The 22,830-nt window shown below is 40.6% G+C and overlaps 1 protein-coding gene across 11 annotated transcripts in view; it reads left to right on the forward strand.

Annotated features, from left to right (window-relative positions):
* FAM13A (family with sequence similarity 13 member A) overlaps window positions 1-22,830 on the forward strand; it is a 363,829-nt gene that overhangs the window by 318,628 nt on the left and 22,371 nt on the right. For all 11 annotated transcript variants that reach the window (XM_064285550.1, XM_064285551.1, XM_064285552.1 and 8 more), the window contains 6 exons: window positions 4,156-4,303; window positions 11,651-11,864; window positions 12,406-12,544; window positions 13,488-13,569; window positions 14,435-14,655; window positions 15,296-15,379. In XM_064285550.1, coding sequence (XP_064141620.1) covers window positions 4,156-4,303; window positions 11,651-11,864; window positions 12,406-12,544; window positions 13,488-13,569; window positions 14,435-14,655; window positions 15,296-15,379 — 888 coding nt within the window. The remainder of the gene's footprint in view (window positions 1-4,155; window positions 4,304-11,650; window positions 11,865-12,405; window positions 12,545-13,487; window positions 13,570-14,434; window positions 14,656-15,295; window positions 15,380-22,830) is intronic.

Genomic DNA, 22,830 nt, shown 5'->3' on the forward strand with positions numbered 1-22,830 from the left:
ATACAAGGTGGCCCATTGCCATATTGTGCCCAGATGTACTGTCGTCTAAACTCTGTTGAATACCCTGGAGCCCCTCTCCACTAAATATCTGTCCACTGAGTGCAGAGGTCTTGCATGTCTCATACAGAGCCCAGCACAGAGTGGGTGCACCAAAACAATTTTGTTGAAGAAATTAATAAATCCATACACTTTGGTAGGAAAAAAAAATAGAGAAAAATGTTTCTAATTTAAACTTTGAAATTGGTGATATGCAGATGTAGCAATTATTAAAAGTACACATTTTTAAATTAGTTTGTGTATGTGTGTAAATTCAGTTTATTTGTGCCACGTCACTCACTGCAGGCGAAACAGGCATCGCAGGGGACTGAACAAGATGCCGGCGTTGGGAGAGCAGGGGGCAGAGCCAGAGGCTGGCGTTGTCAGGAGAGCAGGGGCAGAGCCAGAGCCAGATGCTGGGGTTGAGAGAGCAGGGGCCAGAGCCAGAGGCTGGGGTCGGGAGAGCAGGGGCCAGAGCCAGAGGCTGGGATCGGGAAAGCAGAGGCCAGAGCCAGAGGCTGGGGTCGGGAGAGCAAGGGGCAGAGCCAGGGGCTGGCATCGGGAGAGCAGGGGGCATAGCCAGGGGCTGGCGTCGGGAGAGCAGGGGGCAGAGCCAGAGGCTGGCGTCTGGAGAGCAGGGGGCAGAGCCAGAGGCTGGCGTCGGGAGAGCAGGGGCAGAGCCAGAGCCAGAGGCTGGGGTTGAGAGAGCAGGGGGCAGAGCCAGAGGCTGGGGTTGGGAGAGCAGGGGGCAGAGCCAGAGGCTGGGGTTGGGAGAGCAGGGGGCAGAGCCAGGGGCTGGGGTTGGGAGAGCAGGGGCCAGAGCCAGAGGCTGGTGTTGGGAGAGCAGGGGCAGAGCCAGAGGCTGGCGTTGGGAGAGCAGGGGCCAGAGCCAGGGGCTGTGGTTGGGAGAGCAGGGGCAGAGCCAGAGACTGGGGTTGGGAGAGTATGGGCAGAGTCAGAGTCTGGGGTTGGGAGAGCAGGGGGCAGAGCCAGAGGCTGGGGTTGGGAGAGCAGGGGGCAGAGCCAGAGACTGGCGTTAGGAAAGGACACAGGCTGCTGGCAGCGCACAGCTCTTAGCCTGTAGCTCTTCCCACCATCATGTATTTCCATCTCCAGCCAGTCATCCTTGAAAGCACACATTTTGTCCATGTTTCTGTGATGCCAGAATCCTTCAGTGGCTTTCCATTATCTGCTACAGGGTAAAACCCAAACTTTAGGCTAGCCTTTCACATTCCTGTGTCTGCTTATCTGACAATGGTATCTCCTGCAGCTCCTCCTTTTCTATCCTAAGGGCTGGCAGCCGGGAACCACTCCTCTTGCTAAGTGGCCAAGCATACCACACTGCCATGCCTGTCTTTTCACTTGCTCTTCTAGCTCCCCTGACCCACGCCCTTCTGCCTTTCAGACTGACTCTTCCTTATCCATCCTTACCCCCAAGTCAAAATTGCTGTTGCCGATTCATGATGGGAACATTGTATTGTGTTGGTAGGTGCCATCAAGTTGATTTTCAGCTCATGGTACCCTATTTGACAGAGTAGATGTGCCCCATAGGGTTTCCTAGACTATAATCTTTACAAGGGGAGATTGCCGGGTCCTTGTCCTGCAGAGCAGCAGGGAAGTTCAAAATGCCAAACTTTCGGTTAGCAGCCAAGCGCTTAACCATTGTGCAACCAAGTCTGCTTGATGGGAACGTTAGTGGCTCTTTAATATTTTTTCATAATGCACATAAACCTTTGTACCAGCCCTTGTTGTATCACATTTTCACCTTGAATTGCAGTTGTTTCTATGCCTTGTCTCCAACTCCTCTCTAGTGATTTTAAGATGGGTCAGTGCTTTACTCACCTTCATGTAAAAACCCACTGCCATCGAGTCGATTCTGACCCATAGTGACCCTATAGGACAGAGTTGAACCACCCCATAGAGTTTCCGAGGAGCTCCTGGTGGATTCGAACTGCCAACCTCGTGGGTAGCAGCCATAGCACTTAACCACTATGCCACCAGGGTTTCCATATGGTGCCTAATAATAATAAAAATCATGATCGCTTTCATTTGTGTGCTTTTCTGCTCCAGACACCATACTAAAGGCTTTTCATACGTTCTTTCAGGTCTTCAAAACAACCCCGCAAAATTGGTATCATTGATGCCGTCTTATAGATTAGGAAATGGAGGCCCAGGGAAATAGAGCAGCTCAGCCAGAGCACCAGGCTAGTAAATATCAGCATCAGTCTTCAAGCCTAGGTCTCCCTGTAAGCAAAATCTATGTCCTTTCCATTCCATTATGGTTTAAATGACTTGATATGTATATTCCTCCTGAAGAAAATATCATACTGAAAATATGAAACTATGCGTATTGTGTTTTCTGTTTTTTTTTGGTGTCTCTAGATGCCAAAAAGTGTTGTAAATCTTTATTAAGAAAATATTTATTTGCTGTGTGCATATTTTAACACCATCAATTGATTGTATTACAGATTGACTCTGTAGCTTTTAGAAAACTGAGCACCAGATTTGGCTGTTCAATCCTAACCCACTTAGGATTCAGCTGAAGGGACAAATAATTTTTGTGACATAAATGCATAATCTTTTTTTTTTTTTTCAAATAGACAAACAGCATTTTTAAGGTCATTTTAAAGCTCCAGATTTACTTGGCATTACCATCTAACTTTAGTAGCTCATCATGAACCGATTAATGGTATTTCATTTTATCCCAAAAGTGAAGAAGGAAGGAACTGGTCCTCTTGCGTCATTTCATGGAAATATATTAGTAAAAGCCTTGTATAGTCCCTTGATGATATCAAAATGGGTTGGATAGCTGTTAAAAGTAGCTAGAAGTCTTAAGTAGTGTTTTATTTTCAGCATAAGGCCATTTCTCATATGTTAGTGAAACTGATTTCCAGATGTTTTTAGTTTTTTCATTTAATGATAATACATTTGTTAGAATAGATTTCCAGTTATTCTCAAAGAAAATCTTCTGTACAGAGCTGTGGTACTTGAGAAATATAAACACTTTGGTAAACACTCTTGTTTATAATTTTGTGAGAGGAAAAAGTGACAACGGTTGGGCTTACAAGATGCCAAAAGATCAAGGTTAAAAAAAAAATTGATTTTCAGTGTAATAGAATTCATTTCAAAGCTTTGTTTAAAAAAAAAAAAACATATAAAATTGCTTAAATAAAATATCAGCCTATGGGGGAGGGTTCTCCCATCCCCCAGATGTTCCAGCCTGATATAGGTGGAGCCAGTGAGCAAAGCTAAGGGTAGCTGAGTATTTAATGAATATTCAGAGTAGATGAATAGTAGGAAAGCAAGTGACAGTTGGATATTTGTAAGATATAAATTACGCATCACCGACTTGCCAGCTCTGAGCTTTTCACTGAAAAAAAAAAAAAAGTCATGCTCTCTGTGTAATTTTGGCTCATTTCCAGAGTCCCCGCTTCTTACTGCTAGCTGAGATGAGATGCCAAACCCCTCTTCTGTTTGAATTTGCGCAACAATGCTTTAATACCTCGAGCTCCTCCATAAATAGTCTGTTCTCCCCACACTCAGCAAGAAAACAACCCCAGGCAACCTGGGAATGTGCAGCTAGCCCCACTGAATTGATCTAAGCCTGCAGGGCTGGCGGGAGAGCAGCGTGCACACACACTGCCTGTGCTTGCCGCCTTGCAGGACTGTTTACCTAAGGGGCAACCAAGTCTGCCTGCGTGGGAAAGGCACCATGTTGCTACTGCCGCCTTAGCAACAGCAGTATCGGTTTGTGTTATTGTTGTTTACAGCGTGGAAAGCCATACTCCTTTAAGGAAACAACACAAACTCCTTTCCCTTATTTCTTGCCCCAGTCTATAATAATCAGAACTGTCAGCTGGCCGCAGTTATCAGGAAGAGCAGCCTGAGGAAATCATCTTGTCTTTCTCAGAGAAGTTAAAAGAAAGCAGATGGAGAGTCGCTTTTTGCATGCAAGTGCCCAGCTAGTATCCAGGGGACATCAAGCCATGGTTTTGATTTCTGTGCTGGGTGCATCAGCAGCTGTGGCTTGGGAGGTTTTGTCCAGGAGTAGAATTGCTGTAGACATTTTTGGGTTTTGGTGAGCAGTGGAGATCTGGGGACATTGTACTGTTATTGCAGAGCTCCACAATGAAGATTCAGGAGCATCCCAGCATACCTGACGCCAAGCTGCAGAGGAATCAAGACACTGATGACCAGCAGGAGAGCTTTGTCTCCGAAGTGCCCCAGTTGGACCTGACTGCATTGTGTGATGAGAAGAGCTGGGAAGGTAAGGTCGTCCGATACTTGGATAATTTAATATTGCAAAAACATAGATAAATAATCGTAAATGAGAGGCATCTAAGGGCACGTACACGTGGGGGAAAGTGAGTGCTATGCTTGCAGAAGTAACTATTTCTAAATCGCCAAAAATCTTTTACCTGATATAGGAATGTGTCATGTAAAATACTGCCAATAATAATTGCAATCTCGGAAAGAAAATAATGCTTGTCTGTTATCAAAGCTTCACCTTGTAGTCCTTTTTTTTTTTTTTTTCTTTTTTACTCACTGGGAATGCCAATGGGTGTGTGTGTGTTTCCCTTCTAGTAGTACCAAGCAGAGTTATGGAACTGGATGATTTTTTTTTTTTTAATCCAGTTTAGCAAGCATTAGGGATTTGTTTATCACAGAGAACATGGAATAAAAGTGCCCCTTATTTGAAAACCTATGATACAGTGCTTTAGGTTTTTTCTAGAGATTCTTGGTGAAAACGTTGTAAATACACTGTTGGAGAAAAAAAAGGTGTCCTTATCTTGTTGAAACTGTATGTCAGGAAGCAGTCATCAAGCTGCTTGTGCTTTCATTATCCATGTGTCTGCATCCAAACGTGTATATTGATGCATATCCAAAATAAATGCCGATCTGCCTCTACAGACTGCCATGCAGTTCGTGTGTGACAGACAGTATGTACATTTGAAGGCTACAAAGAGAGAGAAATTGTGTTCCTGATTTCAGTACGTTAGCATGACTTAACACAGTGACTAGCAGAGAATCACAACTATTAAATATTATTCCTTATCATCTCCTGAGTTTTTCCTTGTCTTATATCCCTCCCTTTTTTTTTTAACTAGAGTACTGGTTATGTTAATGATCTTAAATGAGGAACCACAAGTGAGCTAAAAAGACCACAAGATGAAAAAAAGTAACTCCATTGTGCACCTCACATACAGGGCGTTAGTGAGTGAGAACAGTTTTTTATTCTAGTTCTCCTTCCTTGCAGTTTAAGAAATGTGTTCAAGCTCTCTTCATATAATTAAGCAGTCTATCTGAAATCTTGTCAGATCTTCCCTTCTCACAATCCATTGTGCAAAGAAAGTATGGTTTTTGTTTATTTTTAATTTGACTGTTACATTCCTGGGTTGGTCTTTTGTGTTCTTGTTTTGTGCACTTTGAAATAATCACGTTTGTTGTCAGTCATTTATCATACATTAAAAACAAAACAGCTAGAAAAGACCCACAGTTGTCACTGTTACCCAGATAAAAGAAAAAAACAGTAACCAAAATAAATGCTATAATTGGGTTTCAAAAATATGAAGTTGTTGTTAGATACCCATATAATTAATTAACATAAAGCTCTAGATAAAAATGAAGACTTTTTTAGTCAGATGTATGTTACCCACATTATATATAGTAAAGGCTGGGGTAAATTCTTCTTCCTCCTGAAATGAGCTCAGTTTAATTATTTTTATTTTGGCTTATGATAAATTTATAGTTTCTTCCAGTACACTTAAAGAGGCTAATATAAAGCTGAAAAATTCTCTCTAGAGAATCAAAAGTCAATTTACAGTCTCCTTAAAACAATTTTATTACTCAATGTAAAGAATGTCCTCCCAGATAAATAATTAATATCAAGAAACCAACAATTTTATTTTGTATTGGGAAAGTAGATGGAATAAAAAAGTTTATTAGGAGAAAAAAACATTGCATATCAATAGCTTTGGAAATGTGAATTGTATTATTCATATAATTTATAAAGTAGCTTGCTTTGACTTTTTTTTTTTTTTTTGCCAGTTACTACATTTGCATTTGTCAATGAACTTGCATAGCTAAAAAATCTACATGGATGCATTTCAAGATCTGTTCTGATCATTTGGTTCCTGCTCCCAGTTGCCATTTTTTATTATATATTTATTTTCACTTTCCAAGTTATGTTTTTGCAATGCCAGAGATATAGCATTCTGGGCAGTGGAACATAGTGGTTAAGAACCAGACTCTCTGGATTCCAGTTCTGGCTCTGCTACTTACCAGCTTTGTGGACAAGTTAGTAAACCTTACTCTCAGTTTCTGCCTCAATTTTCCCATCTTTAAATAGGGATAACAGCAGTAGATAATAGACATAACAGTAAATTTGTTATGAGGATTAAATGAGCTAGTATCCTATAAAGTGCTCAGTGCAGTGCCTGGTATATAGTGGGTACTATGTGATTGGTGGTGGTTGTTATCTTCCATAAAATATTTCCAAGTATAGTTTCAGGAGAAATCAGCCTAAGTTTGCCTTCTTTAAAACCAAGGCCCAACTCCACCTAGTAATGTTGGGTGGCTTTGAACACACAGAAGAGGAATCAGTAATTACTAGGTCCTCCACAGATTTTATTGTTGTTGGTTGCCATTGAGTCGATTCTGACTCATGGTGACCCCGTGTATACAGAATAGAACTGCTCCATAGGGTTTTCAAGACTATGGCCTTTCAGAAGCAGATCACCAGGCCTGTCTATTGAGGCTCCATGGATTTACTAAGGACTAATCAATTCACAAGGAGCCTTGGTAGTACAGTGGTTAAGAGTTCAGCTGCTAACCAAAAGGTTGGTGGTTCAAACCCACCAGCCGCTCTGAGAGAGAAAGATGTGGCAGTCGGTTTCTCTAAAGATCACAGCCTTGGAAACCCCATGGAACAATTTCCCTCTGTCCTGTAGGATCGCAGTGAGTCAGAATTGACTCAACACTTAGGCTCGAGTTTTGAATCAATCCGCAAGGTACGCAATGGTTAAGCACTCAGCTGCTAATTGGAAGGTTGGCAGATCAAACCAATCCAGCGGCTCCACAGAAAAAAAGACCTGGCAATGTGCTCTCGTGAAGATTATAGGCTAGAAAACTCTGTGGGGCAGTTCTGCTCTATGACATGGGGTGGTCACTATGATTTGAAAATGAACTCAGGGGCACCTGACAACAACAATCGATTCACACCAAGCTCCCTTCTTTCTTTGATGGTGTTACCAGACTCTATATTAGGGAAATGGTGTATCTGAAAAGACCTGAGCTGGGCCTTTGACATTGACTTGATAGGCTTGTCAGAGATGTGGAAGGGATAGAAGATGGTCAGGTAGGGGAATGAATTAGTAACTGATGGAGCAGCTGCACTTAAATGTGCAGATAAATGGATCAAAGTCAGCTCTAAAGAGGATGTTGTTATTAGATAAGGTCCTCAGCCCTATCCTGTTCTACGTATTTATTAATGATTTAAATGAAGCTATTGAGGGCCTGCTTATTAAATTTGCAAATGAGGCAAAGCTGATATATGAAATTTAAGGATTAGATTGTCGATTGATAAAGCTGACTGCTAAGATTCCTTCTAAACTCTGATAGTTTGCAGGACTACTTGAACAATTTAATAGGTTCTGAGGTTAAATTTTGGAGCGCTAAGGAAATTTTTATAAAAAAGCTTCCCCAGTTTTTCTCCCCAGTAAAGACCCTCCCTCATGGGGCTTACATCTTTCTTTCCGGATGTGCAAATACCTCCTAGCACTCCTGAGTGGCCTCCTTGAAAGATGGTTATGACATCATGTCAAGTAGTAATGGCTCTAAATAATATATAGTTGGAAATGAAATGTGGAAAACATCAGCTGTCTTAATTTTCTGCAGATTTCTTAGAAATAAATCATCGGAGTAGCCAGTTTTGTGTAGTAAACAGACACAACTAGCTAAATAGAGGATAGCTAAGTCCCAATGAGCACATTAGCATTACGCAGAGTTACTGCCCTCTCCCTACCGTGATTTTCTTTTATTTCCACGTGTATATAGTGTGTGAATTGGAACTCCCCTGGGACCTATTCTTTCTTATTAGGTAGCAAGCATACAGGTTTTATCTGTTGTTTCTGACCTGCTGTGATGTCAAATGACCTGGGTGGATTAATTTTTAATAGGAATACATGCCATACGTATACACAGAATTATTTGTCACAAGACACGGGGCTAAAATCAAAATCGCTGTACTGGAATTCTGGTCTAGATATATGGTGCTTTTAGATGAAAATTCATTTTGAACATTCAAATCTGTTCTCTTGTCCCTTTGAATAATTTTCTTACAATATCCTCGTCTGTTGCATTGCTCTAGAATTACTGGTTAAAATAGAAAATATTTCCCAAACCAGCAATTGGGAGTGGTCAGTGGATACACTGAATACAGTGAATACAAAAACTGGCTCTCTTTACAGGTAATGCACTAGGACATGCTGTCACGTGTCCTATATAGTTCTTGTTTTGTTCTTGTTTTTCTAGTCAAGTGCCAAAACATGAGATAGGCTTGTGATATTAGATCATTTCAAACTAAAACTGGCAAGGAGTTGATTTTATTGGTTCTTTAGTTATATTGAACTATGTATTGCATACAATTTTATAACTCTTGGATTAAGCCTTCAATTGCAAGACTGTATAGAATAAAAAGAAAAAAAAGGAGAAATCATATAAGCATGTCATGTTGCATAGGAGAGAAACCTTTCGCTTCTCTTCTACATGCAGATTCCTTTTTATTTTGGTAAAGTTGAAATTAATGATGGCTTTACATCTCTCATTTTTAAGTATGCTTTAAGAGAAAATAACCAAAAAAAACCCAAACTCGTTGCCATTGAGTTGATTCCAACTCATAGCGACCCTATAGGACTGAGTAGAATTGCTCCATAGGGTTTCCAAGGAGTGGGTGGTAGATTCGAACTGCTGACTTTTTGGCTAGCAGCTGAGCTCTTAACCACTGCACCACCAGGCCTCCTTATGAGAAAATGCCACCCATTATCTACAATTTATTCAGCCGTGCACTTCATGTATACCAGTGGTGACACTAGGAACACAATGCATTTGGTCTTTCTGTTAGTGAAGCGCTTGGCCAAGAAAATACAAAAATACAGCTATGTTAACAGAAAGGAAAACCTACAGATGGCCCCGTGTCAGCCACAAAGCATCACATTACCATAATTAGTTCCTTAGTTAATTCAAGATTATAATTTGTGTTTGCTTAATGGGCACAGGCACGCAAACATATTCTTTTTGCAAAATTTTTTGTACACAGAAACCACATGATTAAAAACTTGAATTAGAGATTAATTGTGACATTTTTAAGAGATATTCTGCTAGACAAAGAGCTTCTGGACTAAAGTAACACCTTGTCAAATGAGTTTTTGATGAATAAAAATGTCAAACTAGCCAGCACAGCCGTATGCCAATATCAACATCAGACTTTGTTTTCCTGATGCCCTCTGTCCTCAGTAAACCTTCTTGCCCATCCCCCTGGTTGTTTTGCTCATGTGCCACCCTGTTTAAGCCATCTTAACCCTTTTCCTGTCCTGGCTTGATTAATTTTAGTCCCTGTAGAAAATTACTGCTATTCTTGGAAATATGAAATAGAAGATGCAATCTGGTCAGTTTATTAGTTCCATTTTCTGAAACCTAGCACTTTTTTTTTTAATTTTTCTATTTTTCTAGGGATTACTTTCTCTTTACCCTTCCTTTCCTTCATCTCTCAAACCATTTTTTACTCCTCTATGTTTGCACCAGTTTTATGTTTGCAGTTTCATGCTGCTCATATCTGAAACCTGCTACTTAAGTGGAGCAGGCCAGTAGTGTTAGTACAAATAATGAGACACTGGTTCATCTCCAGCTTTGGCCAAATATATCTACCAACATTCTCCGTTAATTTTGGAGTCTCAATTGATAAGAATTTGTTTTTAACACTGCTTTCAGTTTTCCAAATATGTCATTGTCTTTGTTCCCAGGTAATTTAGTTTTCTTTAAAATTTGAAAATCTATGGACCTCATTCCACATGAGTTTAATCTTTTTCAATGTATATGCTTATGTCTCCTGTGACACTTGGGGCATCTTCAGAAACTGTACACAGTCGTTGTTGTTGGAGTTCTTGGAGCATTGAATTGAAGCACTGACATGGAAGTCAGGAGATTTAGTCTCCAGTTCCAACTGTCGTCATTGATTAGGTGTTTATTCTTAGACAAATCTCTAAACGTTCTTGGGTTTTAGTTTCCTTATCTATAATCTACTGGATTGGAATAGTGGTTCTCAAACCTGGCTGCACATTAAAATCACCTGGGCAGCTTTTTAAAATGTGTGTTTATGTGTGTGGGGGCAGAGGAGAGGTTGGAGGGTGGCATATCTGTGCCCTCACATAAATACTGTTCAGTTGGGTGGGATGAGAACCTGTGTATTTGTAGTTATTTAAATCCCCCTGCATGATTCTAATGTACAGCCAGGGTTGAGAATCACTAGATTAGATGATCACCAAGTTTCACCTGGCTCTAATGGTCTACAATTATAATAAGGTCTTTTTACATAAAATGCTGAGTAAGCACTTATTCTCAGATAATTTTGTAAATTTTATAGTTTGATAGCTAAAGGAGCAACTGTTCATGAGTCAGACTCCAGGAGTTCCAAAATTGAAGATCATGACCAAACTCCAATCTGGCATAAATCGTGACCATCCACAAGTAAATGTAAAGCACGTTTATTTTATGCAGAGGGTATTACAAACCATATTCCCTATATCATTTGAGATCTATCATTAAATTCTGTTACCTAGAATTTTATTTGTTTTTATGAGGAAAGGAATATATTGGATCTTGTAGTAAATGCAAATATCACCTCTTCTCTCCCCAAATGACACATCAGAATTTTGTGACGTGTATGTTTTATTCTTTAAAGTTTGTCTAAACTAATTTGTACAGATTTGTCCTTTGTAAGGCTATCTTTTTAATTTTTTTTTTTGACTAATGTATAGACTCATCTTACTTTGACTACAGTGTTGAGCAGTTTCTGAAGTTTCAAGTTCAAAGCATGCATCTTAAATGTGCTAATCCCAAGGCACTAAGCAGAAGCACGCAAACCAGCTTACAGAATGACCTAAACGGAAGTTGCGAACTCATAAAGAGATAGGCACTCATAAGATTAATACGATTTCTTAGCTTGATCCGTTAGTCATTTCAATGCAGGATGTAGTGGTGATATCTCCTTCCCTGCCTCACTTGCTTTTCTTTTCAGTAGTGGCCTCACATGGAGAAGTCTGTGTTAAAGCCCTGTTGGAAGCGTTGGAAGCTTACACTTTTAGCTCTCCTTTTTCAAGGCTATTCTTCAGGGCAGCCCTTGCAGCTTTTCCCTGGAGGGCAAATGAGAACGAAGATAGAAAGATATATGATGACTGTCAGATATATTGGTGATTTACATTGAGGCATAGTGTCCCTAGCCTGGACCTTAAATTTAAAATGAGAAACCAACGGGCAGCCTCTGAAAGCATTCAGAAAACTTGGGAAACAGTTGTGCTTTAACGAGCAATTGTGACCTCTAACCACCACTGTTTTCCAGAACCCGTCCCTACTTTCTCCACATGGCAGCGGGAGAGCGTAGACTCTGACGAAGCCCGCCTCTCCCCGCAGGCGGGGCGCCTGATTCGTCAGCTTCTGGATGAAGACAGCGACCCCATGCTCTCTCCGCGGTTCTACGCTTATGGGCAGAGTAGGCAGTACTTGGATGACACAGAAGTGCCTCCGTCTCCACCAAATGCCCATTCTTTCATGAGGTGTGTTCCTTCGTGTTCCTGAAAGGCACGATCCCACTATGTTAGAAAGAGTAGGAATGGTGCTGTGACTAGGAATTTCTTTTTTTCATTTAAGTGTCAGTCTGTGGAGGAACGTTCTCTATCCTATTTGACAGGTTGTGGTGGTGTTTTTCCGCTGAACTATGGCCTAACAGCAACATCATATATAGAATTTCCATTAGCACCTCTTTCCAAGGCTCTCTCAAATATAACTTTTAGGTCTTGTGGCACACATTTCAGAGCACCCTATCAGACCTTCGCTAATTGTAATAAAAAAAAAATAGTGAGCTACAAAAGGCTAGTTCTATTTAATGGGTGGGAAATACAGAGTTCAAAGTCACAAAATTAATTTTAAGTTTTAAAATTCAGATTTTAAAAATTAGTCAACTTTCTCTTATTCAAGAGGATGTAGACCGTTTTGACTCCCCTCCTTCCTACTACATGGCATCTCACATCCCCAAGAGCCACGTCAGTAGGCATTGACAGCTCATGGGGAAGCTGACCCAAGTCATGCCCCTCATAGGCGACGGAGCTCCTCTCTGGGGTCCTACGATGATGAGCAAGAAGACCTGACACCTGCTCAGCTCACGCGGAGGATTCAGAGCCTTAAAAAGAAGATTAGAAAGTTTGAAGAAAGATTTGAAGAAGAGAGGAAGTACAGAGTAAGTGTTTCCTCACAGAGTTTTCCTCACCCCCTCCTCTCCCCTGACACGCAGGTGTGTCAACAGTACAGAGAAATTATGAAAGGTCACCAGCCAGGGTATGGGAAATCACTAGGGAATTTCAAAACAAAAAGGCAGTAAAAATTAAGTAGTAAGCTCTGATAAATCCCAAACATGTATCAGCATTTTTCTTCTATGAGTTAATCTTCATGAATAAAGTGAAAGTTTTAGTCCATGTAAATTTATCAGTGAGCTAGAGTGAGAAAGATCATTGAATAAAGCCTTCTGTTTGGTTAAAACTTAATTAAGATTATCTTCTTCTAAAATGTCGTTAGTACTGACCTCATGCTACCTTCAGCTCTATCCTTAGAAGAGTGGCAGAAAGACGTTTTTCATGGTGACTGCAGTGTAAAACATATCCCTCTGCTTTCCACTCAGTTAGCTTTACAAGTTCAGCCCTACAAATAATCAAAAAGACTCCACAGATAACCTGACAGTAGAACATGGTTATAAAACCCGGCATTTTGCCTCTGAGGAATTCTTTAAAAGTTTCAAAACTAGCTAGCTATGAAGTGTTGTTTTTTGTTAATTGCCATCCAGTCAATTCTGACTCATGGCAACCCCATGTGTGCAGAGTAGAACTGTTCCATAGGGTTTTCAAGGCTCTCACCTTTCGGAAGTAAATTGCCAGGCCTGTCTTCTGAGGTGATTCTGGGTGGGTTTGAACTGCCAACCTTTCAGCTAGTAGTCAAGCACTTAACTGTTTTTACCACCCTGGGACTGGAATTACACCTGTGAAGTTTGCTCTAATTAATCATGGTTCATTTCTATTCAGATAGCTGAGACTCAACTTTTTCCTCCTGTTTAAAATGAAAATGATCATTAAACACTTCTCTTTCCTGCCCCAGTTCCAAAATATTTACTCTAGACTTCCCTTTCTCAGCCTTCCCACAGTGACAAAGCAGCCAATCCAGAGGTCCTGAAATGGACAAATGACCTTGCCAGATTCCGGAAACAGCTTAAAGGTAGGTAAAGTTCTGGACCTGTGGCACAGTTTCTCTACAGTAAGCCAGGTGCAAAATCCATCATCTCACCCTACACCAAGGGCCACTGTTAAAATATTCCAGAAAAGAAGGATTCCTTTAACATTCTTCTTAGTGCTCTCAGCTTGTCAGAGTGACCATCCACCTACCCCAGCCCATGCCTTCCCCTGGTCTCAGTTGCAGGGTAACTCAGATCAAGTAAGATGAAATTCTACAGCATCTCTACAGTTCCCTAAATCACTAACAGAAGGATGATGGTTTCAACTCAGTACTTCCTAAATACCTGTTTAATCCAAGGCTCCATTTGCTTGGTGTTAGAAGAGGAGAAGACATAGAGATACAGAGAAAATTCCAAAAACTGCTTGGTCCCTGTCCCTCAAAGAGCTTGCTGTCTTTTAGGGGATAGAATCATAGAAACAACTAAGTAGAATCCAAAGTGAACATAATTTAAAAATAAGGTATATAAGTCATACAGGGAAAGTTGGCCAGAAGTTGGGCAGCTGATTCATAAATACCTTTAAAGACTAAGGGAACAAGCATAGGAAGACACCTGTCACATTCTGAGAACAGCAAACAGGTTAGTGTGGCTCAAGGATGGATGCTAAAATAACTAAAGCTTTCTTAGGAGTTAGAGTTAGGGAAACACACCAGATAAGTCCAAGAAGATATTATCATTATCTCAGGTTTTACGTAATACCCAGAGAATTTCCACTAATATTATAATTAGATACTCTCTGAAAAAGAAGAGACGGGTGAGGCTAAGCAATTATTGACACCACAGGAAAACAGTTAGGGTTTAGCAGACATCAATTCTCATATATCTCTACCCCCAAATCTTTTTACCTAGAGTCAAAACTGAAGATATCTGAAGAGGACCTTACCCCCAGGATGCGGCAGCGGAGCAACACACTCCCCAAGAGTTTCGGTTCCCAGCTTGAGAAAGATGAGGAGAAGAAGCAAGAACTGGTAGAAAAAGCAATCAAGCCTAGTGTCGAAGCCACGCTGGAATCCATCCAGAGAAAGCTTCAGGAGAAGCGGGCAGAAACCAGCCGTCCAGAGGACATTAAGGTGTGGTGAGCCTGTGAAGGACCCCAGCTGACCGCTGATCCTAAACCAATATGGTAGACACTTAGGCCATGCCACATGAATCCCAAAGGGGAGGGTGAAGCACTGATACCTTTGAAACTTCCCACACCCTGAACCCAACACTCTTAGATGCCTAGAGAAGTAGATCAAACAACTTCAGAGTCTTTTGACTGTGGGTACTTTGGTTTTTGACTGCAAATTGAAAGCAGAAAACTATTCTCCATACTGCAGAATGGACTTGTTTAATAGATGTTTTGGTGAGTCTCTGAGGTAGAAGGATTACAGAGAAACCTTTGGGACTGAGTAACTCAACACTGTAGTCATTACCTGGGCCATTAACCTAAGCCCCATGTGCGTTGCAGCCTTGCTTACCTCATTATCCAGCATGCCTTTGCTGCTGCGTGGGAGATGCAGGTAATTAATGAGGATCTGCTACGCTGTCCATATTTTGAGCAAGAGGCAGCAATAGCTAATTCCTCAGCGAGCTTTTGATATAAATGGAGAGAGCTGTTATATGAGAATTCTTTTTAACCTTTCTTTAGTAAATTCCTTTGAATAACAAAGCTGGAATATTAACAGGTGCTTTCTCCTCTTTCGTTTCTGTGTCCTGGTGTTTTTACAGGATATGACCAAAGACCAGATTGCTAATGAGAAAGTGGCTCTCCAGAAAGCGCTGTTGTATTATGAAAGCATTCATGGACGGCCGGTATGTAAATGTGTTGGATTTTCTGATTGGCAGTAAATTTTCTGGCTTTAGAAATGGATCTTCTATGTTCAGTATCTTGTGAATGGGGTTCCCTAATGTTTACTTTAGAATAAAGGAGATTACTATCTATATTTTTTAATATTGTGTTTTAGGTGAAAGTTTACACAGCAAATTAGATTTCATTCAACAGTTCATACGCATATTGTTCCATGACATTGGATACCGTCCCTGCAATGTGTCAGCACTCACCATTTCCACCCCACCCACCCCATTCCCTCCATCCAGTTTCCCCGCCCCTCCTTGCCTTCACAACTCTTGGATAAATATTGGCTGTTTGCTCTTGTATAGTTGACTGATTAAAGGAGCACATTCCTCACGGATGTTATTGTTTATGTTATAGGCCAGTCTATTATTTGACTGAAAGGTGACCTCCTGGAATGGCTTTAGTTCCAGATTAAAAGGGTGTCTGAGGGTGATAGTCTCAGAGGTTCCTCTAGTCTCTAATTAGTCCAGTAAGCTTGGTCTTTTTTATGAATTTGAGTTTTGTTCTACATTTTTCTCCCATTCTAACAAGAATCTTCTATTGTGTCCCTGGTCATAACGGTCGGTATTGGTAGCCAGGCACCATCTAGACCTTCTGCTCTCAACCTAGAAGAGGCTGTGGTTCACATGGGCCGTTAGTCCTGTGGACTAATTTCTTCCTTGAGTATTTGGTTTCCATGACTCCGCTTTGCTCCAGACAGGGAGTAACCAATACCGTAATTGCATCTTAGATGGCTTTTAAGACCCCATACACTACTCATCAAACTAGAAGTTAGAACATTGTCTTTATGAACTAAATTATACTGATTGACCTAGTTGTCCCATGAGACTTTGGTCCTGATCCTTCAAACCCAGTAAATCAATCCCACAAAGTGTTTGAATATGTTTAGGAAGTATCCATAACTGTGCCCTCTTTGTGCTGTCTTGTATATATGAATATATATGCAGCACATACAAACATGTGTATACATATGCCCACAAATATATCTATATATACACACATGTACCCCCATATGCTTTCCCATGCACATATAGCATACATATCTACCTATGTAACCACCCACATATTTTTTTCTTGTTATTGCTGTTGTTGCAAAGTTGTATATGTTACAGAATTTACCATAAATTGTCCTTTATTCTTGTGTACCTCTCAGTGTCTTCATGTACCTTGGTCAAGTTGTGCTAACCACCCCCGTATTGTGTATTGCCTTTCCCATCACCAGAATTAACATACGCCTCCTATCTAATAAGTGATTCCCCCTTCTTCCCCATCCCACCCTCAGTAACCATCAAAAAGCATTGCTTTCTGTGCGTATACCTATTCTTGACTTTTTATAAAAGAATAGGTATCGTGCAATATTTGTCCTTTTGTGTTTGACTTATTTCACTCAGCATAATGTCCTCCAGATTCATCAATGTTATAAGATGTTATAATACTCATTATTATTCTTTATCGTTGGTAGTATTCCATTGTATGTATGTACCACAATTTGTTTATCCATTCATCCATTGATAAGCATTTAGGTTGTTTGCATCTTTTTGCTATTGGGAATACTGCTGCAATGAACATGGGTGTACATATGCCTATTCCTGTCACTGCTCTTATATCTCTAGGATATATACCTAGGAGTGGGATTGCTGGATCACAAGGTATTTCTATTTCTAGCTTTTTGAGAAAGTACCATGCCATTTTCCATGGTGGTTGTACCATTTTACAGTCCCACCAGCAGTGTGTAAGAGTTCCAGTCTTCCCACAACCTCACTAGTATTTGTTGTTTACTGTTTTTGTTGTTATTTGTTTTGATCAATGCCATTTTTTAAGGGTAAGATTGTATCTTGTGGTTTTGATTTGCATTTGTCTAATGGCTAATGATAATGAGCATCTTTTCATGAGTTTACTAGCAGCCTGAATGCCTTCTTTGATGAAGTCTGTTCATTCCTTTGCCCATTTTTGGATTGGATTGTCTGTTGTTTTGTTGTTGAGTTGTTGAAGTTTTTATATATTTTAGAGATTAGACCCTTGAGAGATATGTCATCACCAAAATTTTTTTCCCAGCCTGTAAGTTCACTTTTTACTCTTTTGGTAAGGTCTTTTTGATGAACATAAGTATTTAATTTTTAGGAGGTCCCAGTTATCTAGTTAACTTCTGTTGTTCATGCATTTAAGTTGTGTTTGATAGTATATTTATGCCAAAAATTAGGACGTCTAGCTTTGTCCCTATGTCATCTTCCAGAAACTTTAACTTCCAGAAACTTTAACATTTAGGCATGTGATCCATTTTGAATTAGTTTTTGTGTATGCTGTGAGATATGGATCCTGTTTCATTTTTCTGCAAATGGATATCCAGTTTTGCTAGCACCGTTTGTTAAGGAGACTGTGTCTTTCCCATTGAATGGACTTTGACTCTGTCAAAGATAGATTACTATATATTTTCACCATAACTAAGCTTTCTGATGTCTTAGCCAATAATGAAGAGGTTTCCACTCAGTAGTAGATACTGAATTTAATTGTGTTCCAAAGAAAAGTTAGTTTGGAACTAGAATTTAGTCATTAGTCATTAGTGTCACAGTTTCCAGGGGAGAAAAGGTAGAGAGGGTATGAGTCTGTGCACAGAGCACTGGAGTCAGGAGACTGCTCTGTCCCCAGGTCTCCCCCATTAGCTGTCATCCAGCTGCTCTGGCCTTCAGTTTGCTTATCTATAAAATGATCTGCTCTAAAATTCAATCCCTCTGCAATGCAATTACAACCAATATTTGTTCATAATGAAGTTTCAGTTGCCATTCAGAACTAAAAGGGTGAGGAATCCAAAATATGGCTTTGCTTTTTCATAACAACAGGAAGCATATAAGGTAATTTGTTATTCAGTAAGCATTTATTGGATGTTTATTGTTAGCTGTAGGAGAGACAGTACACAGGCTTCTGCTCTTCCTTGAGGAACTTATAATCAGATATCTTTCTTGCTGGTTACTCTTAGTAACCTCTTATTCAGGAATGTTGTCAAGAACCCAAGAAGACAAGGCCTTAAGAACAGGTTTAAGGAAGCTTGAGGTTTAGGTTTACAGCTGGCTTTTCATACAGCCAGAAAGCTTAAGTCTTTCTCCTGCCTCAACCATACCTATGGAGTGGCTATAGTCTTTTCATCAAAAATAGGCTCTTAGATAAAGAAGCTTCTGGAACAATGCACTAGACTGTAAGGTCTGTGAGGACAGGGATCTCGGTTTTGTTCACCTAAAGGTGAATCTAACTCTCATCATCCAGCATATGACCTGACACATAGCATGTGCCCAATAACTACCTGAAAACGCATCCTCCATGGCATTTTGGTTCTGACCTCAGTTTTAAATTAAAAAAAAAAAAAAAGTTGGAGCTGATGATGATTGATTTTGCTGGCCTGTCCCTGCAGTGGAAAAATACCGACACTCTGGGATAATGTTCATGTTTCAGCCAAGTTTTGTTTTGGATTTTGTAAAGGCATTGAACCAAATAGTAAATGCACTGGAGCTCAAATATGTTGTGAAACTTTGTCCTTCTCTACTGGAGTAGTCAGAACTTGTAGAGGTGGAGCTGAGCCACTTTAACAGGGAGAAACCCCTCCTGCACTGTAGGCTCACAGCCTCTAAGTAGAGATCTCCTCATGACCACAAGGCAGGCCTCAATGGAGGTGGCAAGAGTTGCATGTTTTCTTTCTTTAAATTTTCTTCTTTTCAATGTGCGGATCCAGGTTATGGCACAGACAGTTCCGTTGAAGGACTTCCTTGCATGAGATCTCCAGTTAACCAGGTGTGAGAAGAGCTCACAGCTGCTTTCAGGATAGACTTAGAAACCAAATCCATTGCTGTCAAGTTGATTCTGACTCATAACGACCGTATAGGACAGAGTAGAACTGCCTCACAGGGTTTCTAAGGAGCTGCTGGTAGATTCAAACAGCCAACCTTTTGGTTAGCAGTCACAGCTCTTACCATTGCACCATCAGGGCTCCATGGATAGACTTAGCATGACTGCCAGTTCAGTGGTTTGTGGGCTGCAGTATTTGTTGCTCTGAGCTGGGCACAGGTTCTCTCATTCTGTCTGGACTATGGCAGTGTACAGATACCATGAACCTTACAATTGGCAGACGTAGATGCACAGCCCAGCACTAAAAAGACAAGCCATGATTTGGACTACTTGAGCAACCCAAACTGTCTTGAAGTCTCAGTGTTTTATCTATATTATAGATGCCTTTTGTAAGTTGTCATGGAAATTAAATGACAGTATCCACACACATTTCATTTTTGACAACTTCCAATTTTCCTGAATTCATACTTCTTATATTCCACGATCTGATTATTAATGGATATTTGGAGCTGTTCCTTCTCTTCTCATTTTGAGTTGTGCCAAAACAGCAAATGAACATCTCGAAAGCTTTACTCCATCCGTGTCATTAAGGTCAACTCTACTTTGTGGAGGCAGCTCTTCCCCAGTTGTATTTTAAGTGCCTTCCAGCCTGAGGGGCTTATCTTCCGGCACTGTATCATACAATGTACCACTGGTATTCAAAAAATTTTTACTGACCAATTTTTTTAGAAGTAGATCACCAGGTCCTTCTTCCTAGTCTGTCTTAGTCTGGAAACTCCGCTGAAACCTGTCCACCATGGGTGATGCTAACAGCAACAACGACATATACATATACAAATACATATACACACACATTATATATAATGTTGTTGTTAGGTGCTGTCGAGTTGGTTCCGACTCATAGCGACCCTGTCTACAACAGAATGAAACGCTGCCCAGTCCTGCACCATCCTCACAATTGTTGGTTTGTTTGAGCCCATTGTTACAGCCACTGTGTCAGTCTATCTCATAAAGGGTCTTTCTCTTTTTCGCTGACCCTCTAGTTTACCAAGCCTAATGTCCTTCTCCAGGGACTGGTCCCTCCAAAAACATGTCCAAAGTATGTGAGACGAAGTCTAGCCATCCTCTCATCTAAGGAGCATTCTGGCTGTACTTCTTCCAAAACACATTTGTTTGTTCTTCTAGTAGTCCATGATATATTCAATATTCTTCACGAACACCATAATCCAAATGCATCAATTCTTCCCTGGTCTTACTCATTGCCCAGCTTTCACATGAGTATGAAACAAGTGAAAATACCATGGCTTGAGTCAGGTGCACTTTAGTCCTCAGAGTGACATCTTTGCTTTTTAACAGTTTAACGAGCTCTTTCGCAGCAGATTTACCCAGTGCAATTGTTGTTATTGTTAGATGCTGTCGAGTCACTTCCGACTCATAGTGACCTTGTGTACAACAAAGTGAAACACTGCCCAATCCTGCGCCATCCTCACAATTATTGCTATGTTTGAGCCTGTTGTTGGAGCCACTTTTCAGTCCATCTTATTGAGGGTCTTCCTCTTTTTCACTTATCCCCTACTTTACCAAGCATGATGTCCTTCTCCAGGGACTGGACCCTTCTGGTAACATGTTCAAAGTACGTGAGATGAAGTCTCACCATCCTTGCTTCTGTGGAATATTCTGGCTGTATTTCTTCCAAGACGAATTTGTTCATTCTTCTAGCAGCCCAAGGTATATTCATTATTCTTCACTAACACCATAATTCAAAGACATCAATTCTTCTTCCATCTTCCTTATTCATTGTCAAGCTTTCCCCTCATGCAATACATCGCTTAATTTCTTGGTTCCCGTTTCCGTGGATGTTGATTGTGGATTCAGATAAAATGAAATCTTTGACAACTTCATTGTTTTCTCTTTCAATCATAATATTGCTAAGGAGCCTGGTAGTGCAATGGTTAAATGCTCAGCTGCTAAACAGAAGGTCGGCGGGTTGAACCTACCAGCTGCAGAGAAAAATATGGCAGTCTGTTTCTGTAAGGATTACAGCCTGTGAGACCATATGGGGTAGTTCTACCCAGAATCAACTCAGCAGCAATGGGTTAATATATAGTGGTTGGTGGTTCAGTGGTAGAATTCTCACCTTCCATGTAGGAGACCAATTTTCAATTCCAGCCAATGCATCTCATATGCAGCCACCACCCATCTGTCATTGGAGGCTTACATGTTGCTACGATAGCTAAACAGCTTCAACTGAGCTTCCAGACTAAAATGGACTAAAAAGAAGGGCCTGGCAATCTATTTCCAAAAATCAGCCAGTGAAAACCTGTAGATCCCAATGGTCCAATCTGCATTCCACTATGGGGATGACACAGGATCAGACAGCATTTCATTCCACTGTACATGGGGTCACCAGTTTCAGGCTGACTTGACAACACCTTACAACATATGTGTGTATATATATATATATATTTGAGTTTGAGTTTGTGTTTGTGTTGAAGGGTACCTCTGAGTCATAAAACTGCTAGAAGGAGAAGACAAAATGGGGTGATTCTTATAACTGTTGCATTCTTGGCCCGTGCCCTGAGAAAAACAACTCTATCTTCCTTAGTATCTAGTAGTAACAGTAGATTGTGCAAAGATCAGATAATCCAAAACAGCAGAAAAGGGAGATGAGAGGGTAGAGGGGATTAGAAGCTAGCGAAATGGGCACGAAAAGAGAGTGGAGGGAGGGAGCAGGCCGTCTCATTAGGGGGAGAGCAATTGGGAGTATGTAGCAAGGTGTATATAAGTTTGTGAGAGACTGACTTGATTTGTAAACTTTCACTTAAAGCACAATAAAAATGAAAAAAATAATAAAATCAGAAAAAAAATAGCAGATAATCAAGGATAGTATTTAGATGTAGCTTTAGAATTTGCACATGGCTATGTTTTCTGTCTTATTAGTTCCCAAGGTTTCAAAACTTGGGTGTCTGGCACACAGAGGGTGGGGCGGGTGGCTGTGGAGAGCTGCACTGTAAATGATAGTTTTTACTTCTGTTACAATTATATGTTCTGCTCTTTGAGGCTTACTTCTTATTAAATGACTGAGTCAGGAGAAAGAATGTACCTTTTTTAGCACTCTTATCATTAGGAATATGAAATACTAGTTCTTACCACTACCAGTTGCTGTGAACTCAATTCTGACTCATAGCAACCCCATGTGTGTCAGAGTAGAACTATGCTCCATAGGGTTTTCAATGGCTAATTTTTCAGAAGTACATCACCAGGCCTTTCTTCTGAGATACCTCTGGGTGGACTCAAACCTTCAACCTTTTTTTAAGCAGACAAGCACATTAACCATTTGCACTACCCAGGGACTCACTCCAAACCAGTTGCCGTCAAGTAGACTGCAACTCATGGCTTAACCCTGCCTTATTACTCCTTTTTCTTTCATCATTCTTTCAGTTGAAGAAAGAACATCTTTTTGACTCCAGATTCCAGCATCTCATAGAGCAATAAGAAGGTTGAGTGTCTTTTATTCCTGGTCCCAGGCCAGGCTCTCTGCCTGTCTCTGGAACATGGTGGACCAACCTCCTCA

Source organism: Loxodonta africana, chromosome 5, assembly GCF_030014295.1.
Source record: "Loxodonta africana isolate mLoxAfr1 chromosome 5, mLoxAfr1.hap2, whole genome shotgun sequence".
Classification (NCBI taxonomy): domain Eukaryota; kingdom Metazoa; phylum Chordata; class Mammalia; order Proboscidea; family Elephantidae; genus Loxodonta; species Loxodonta africana.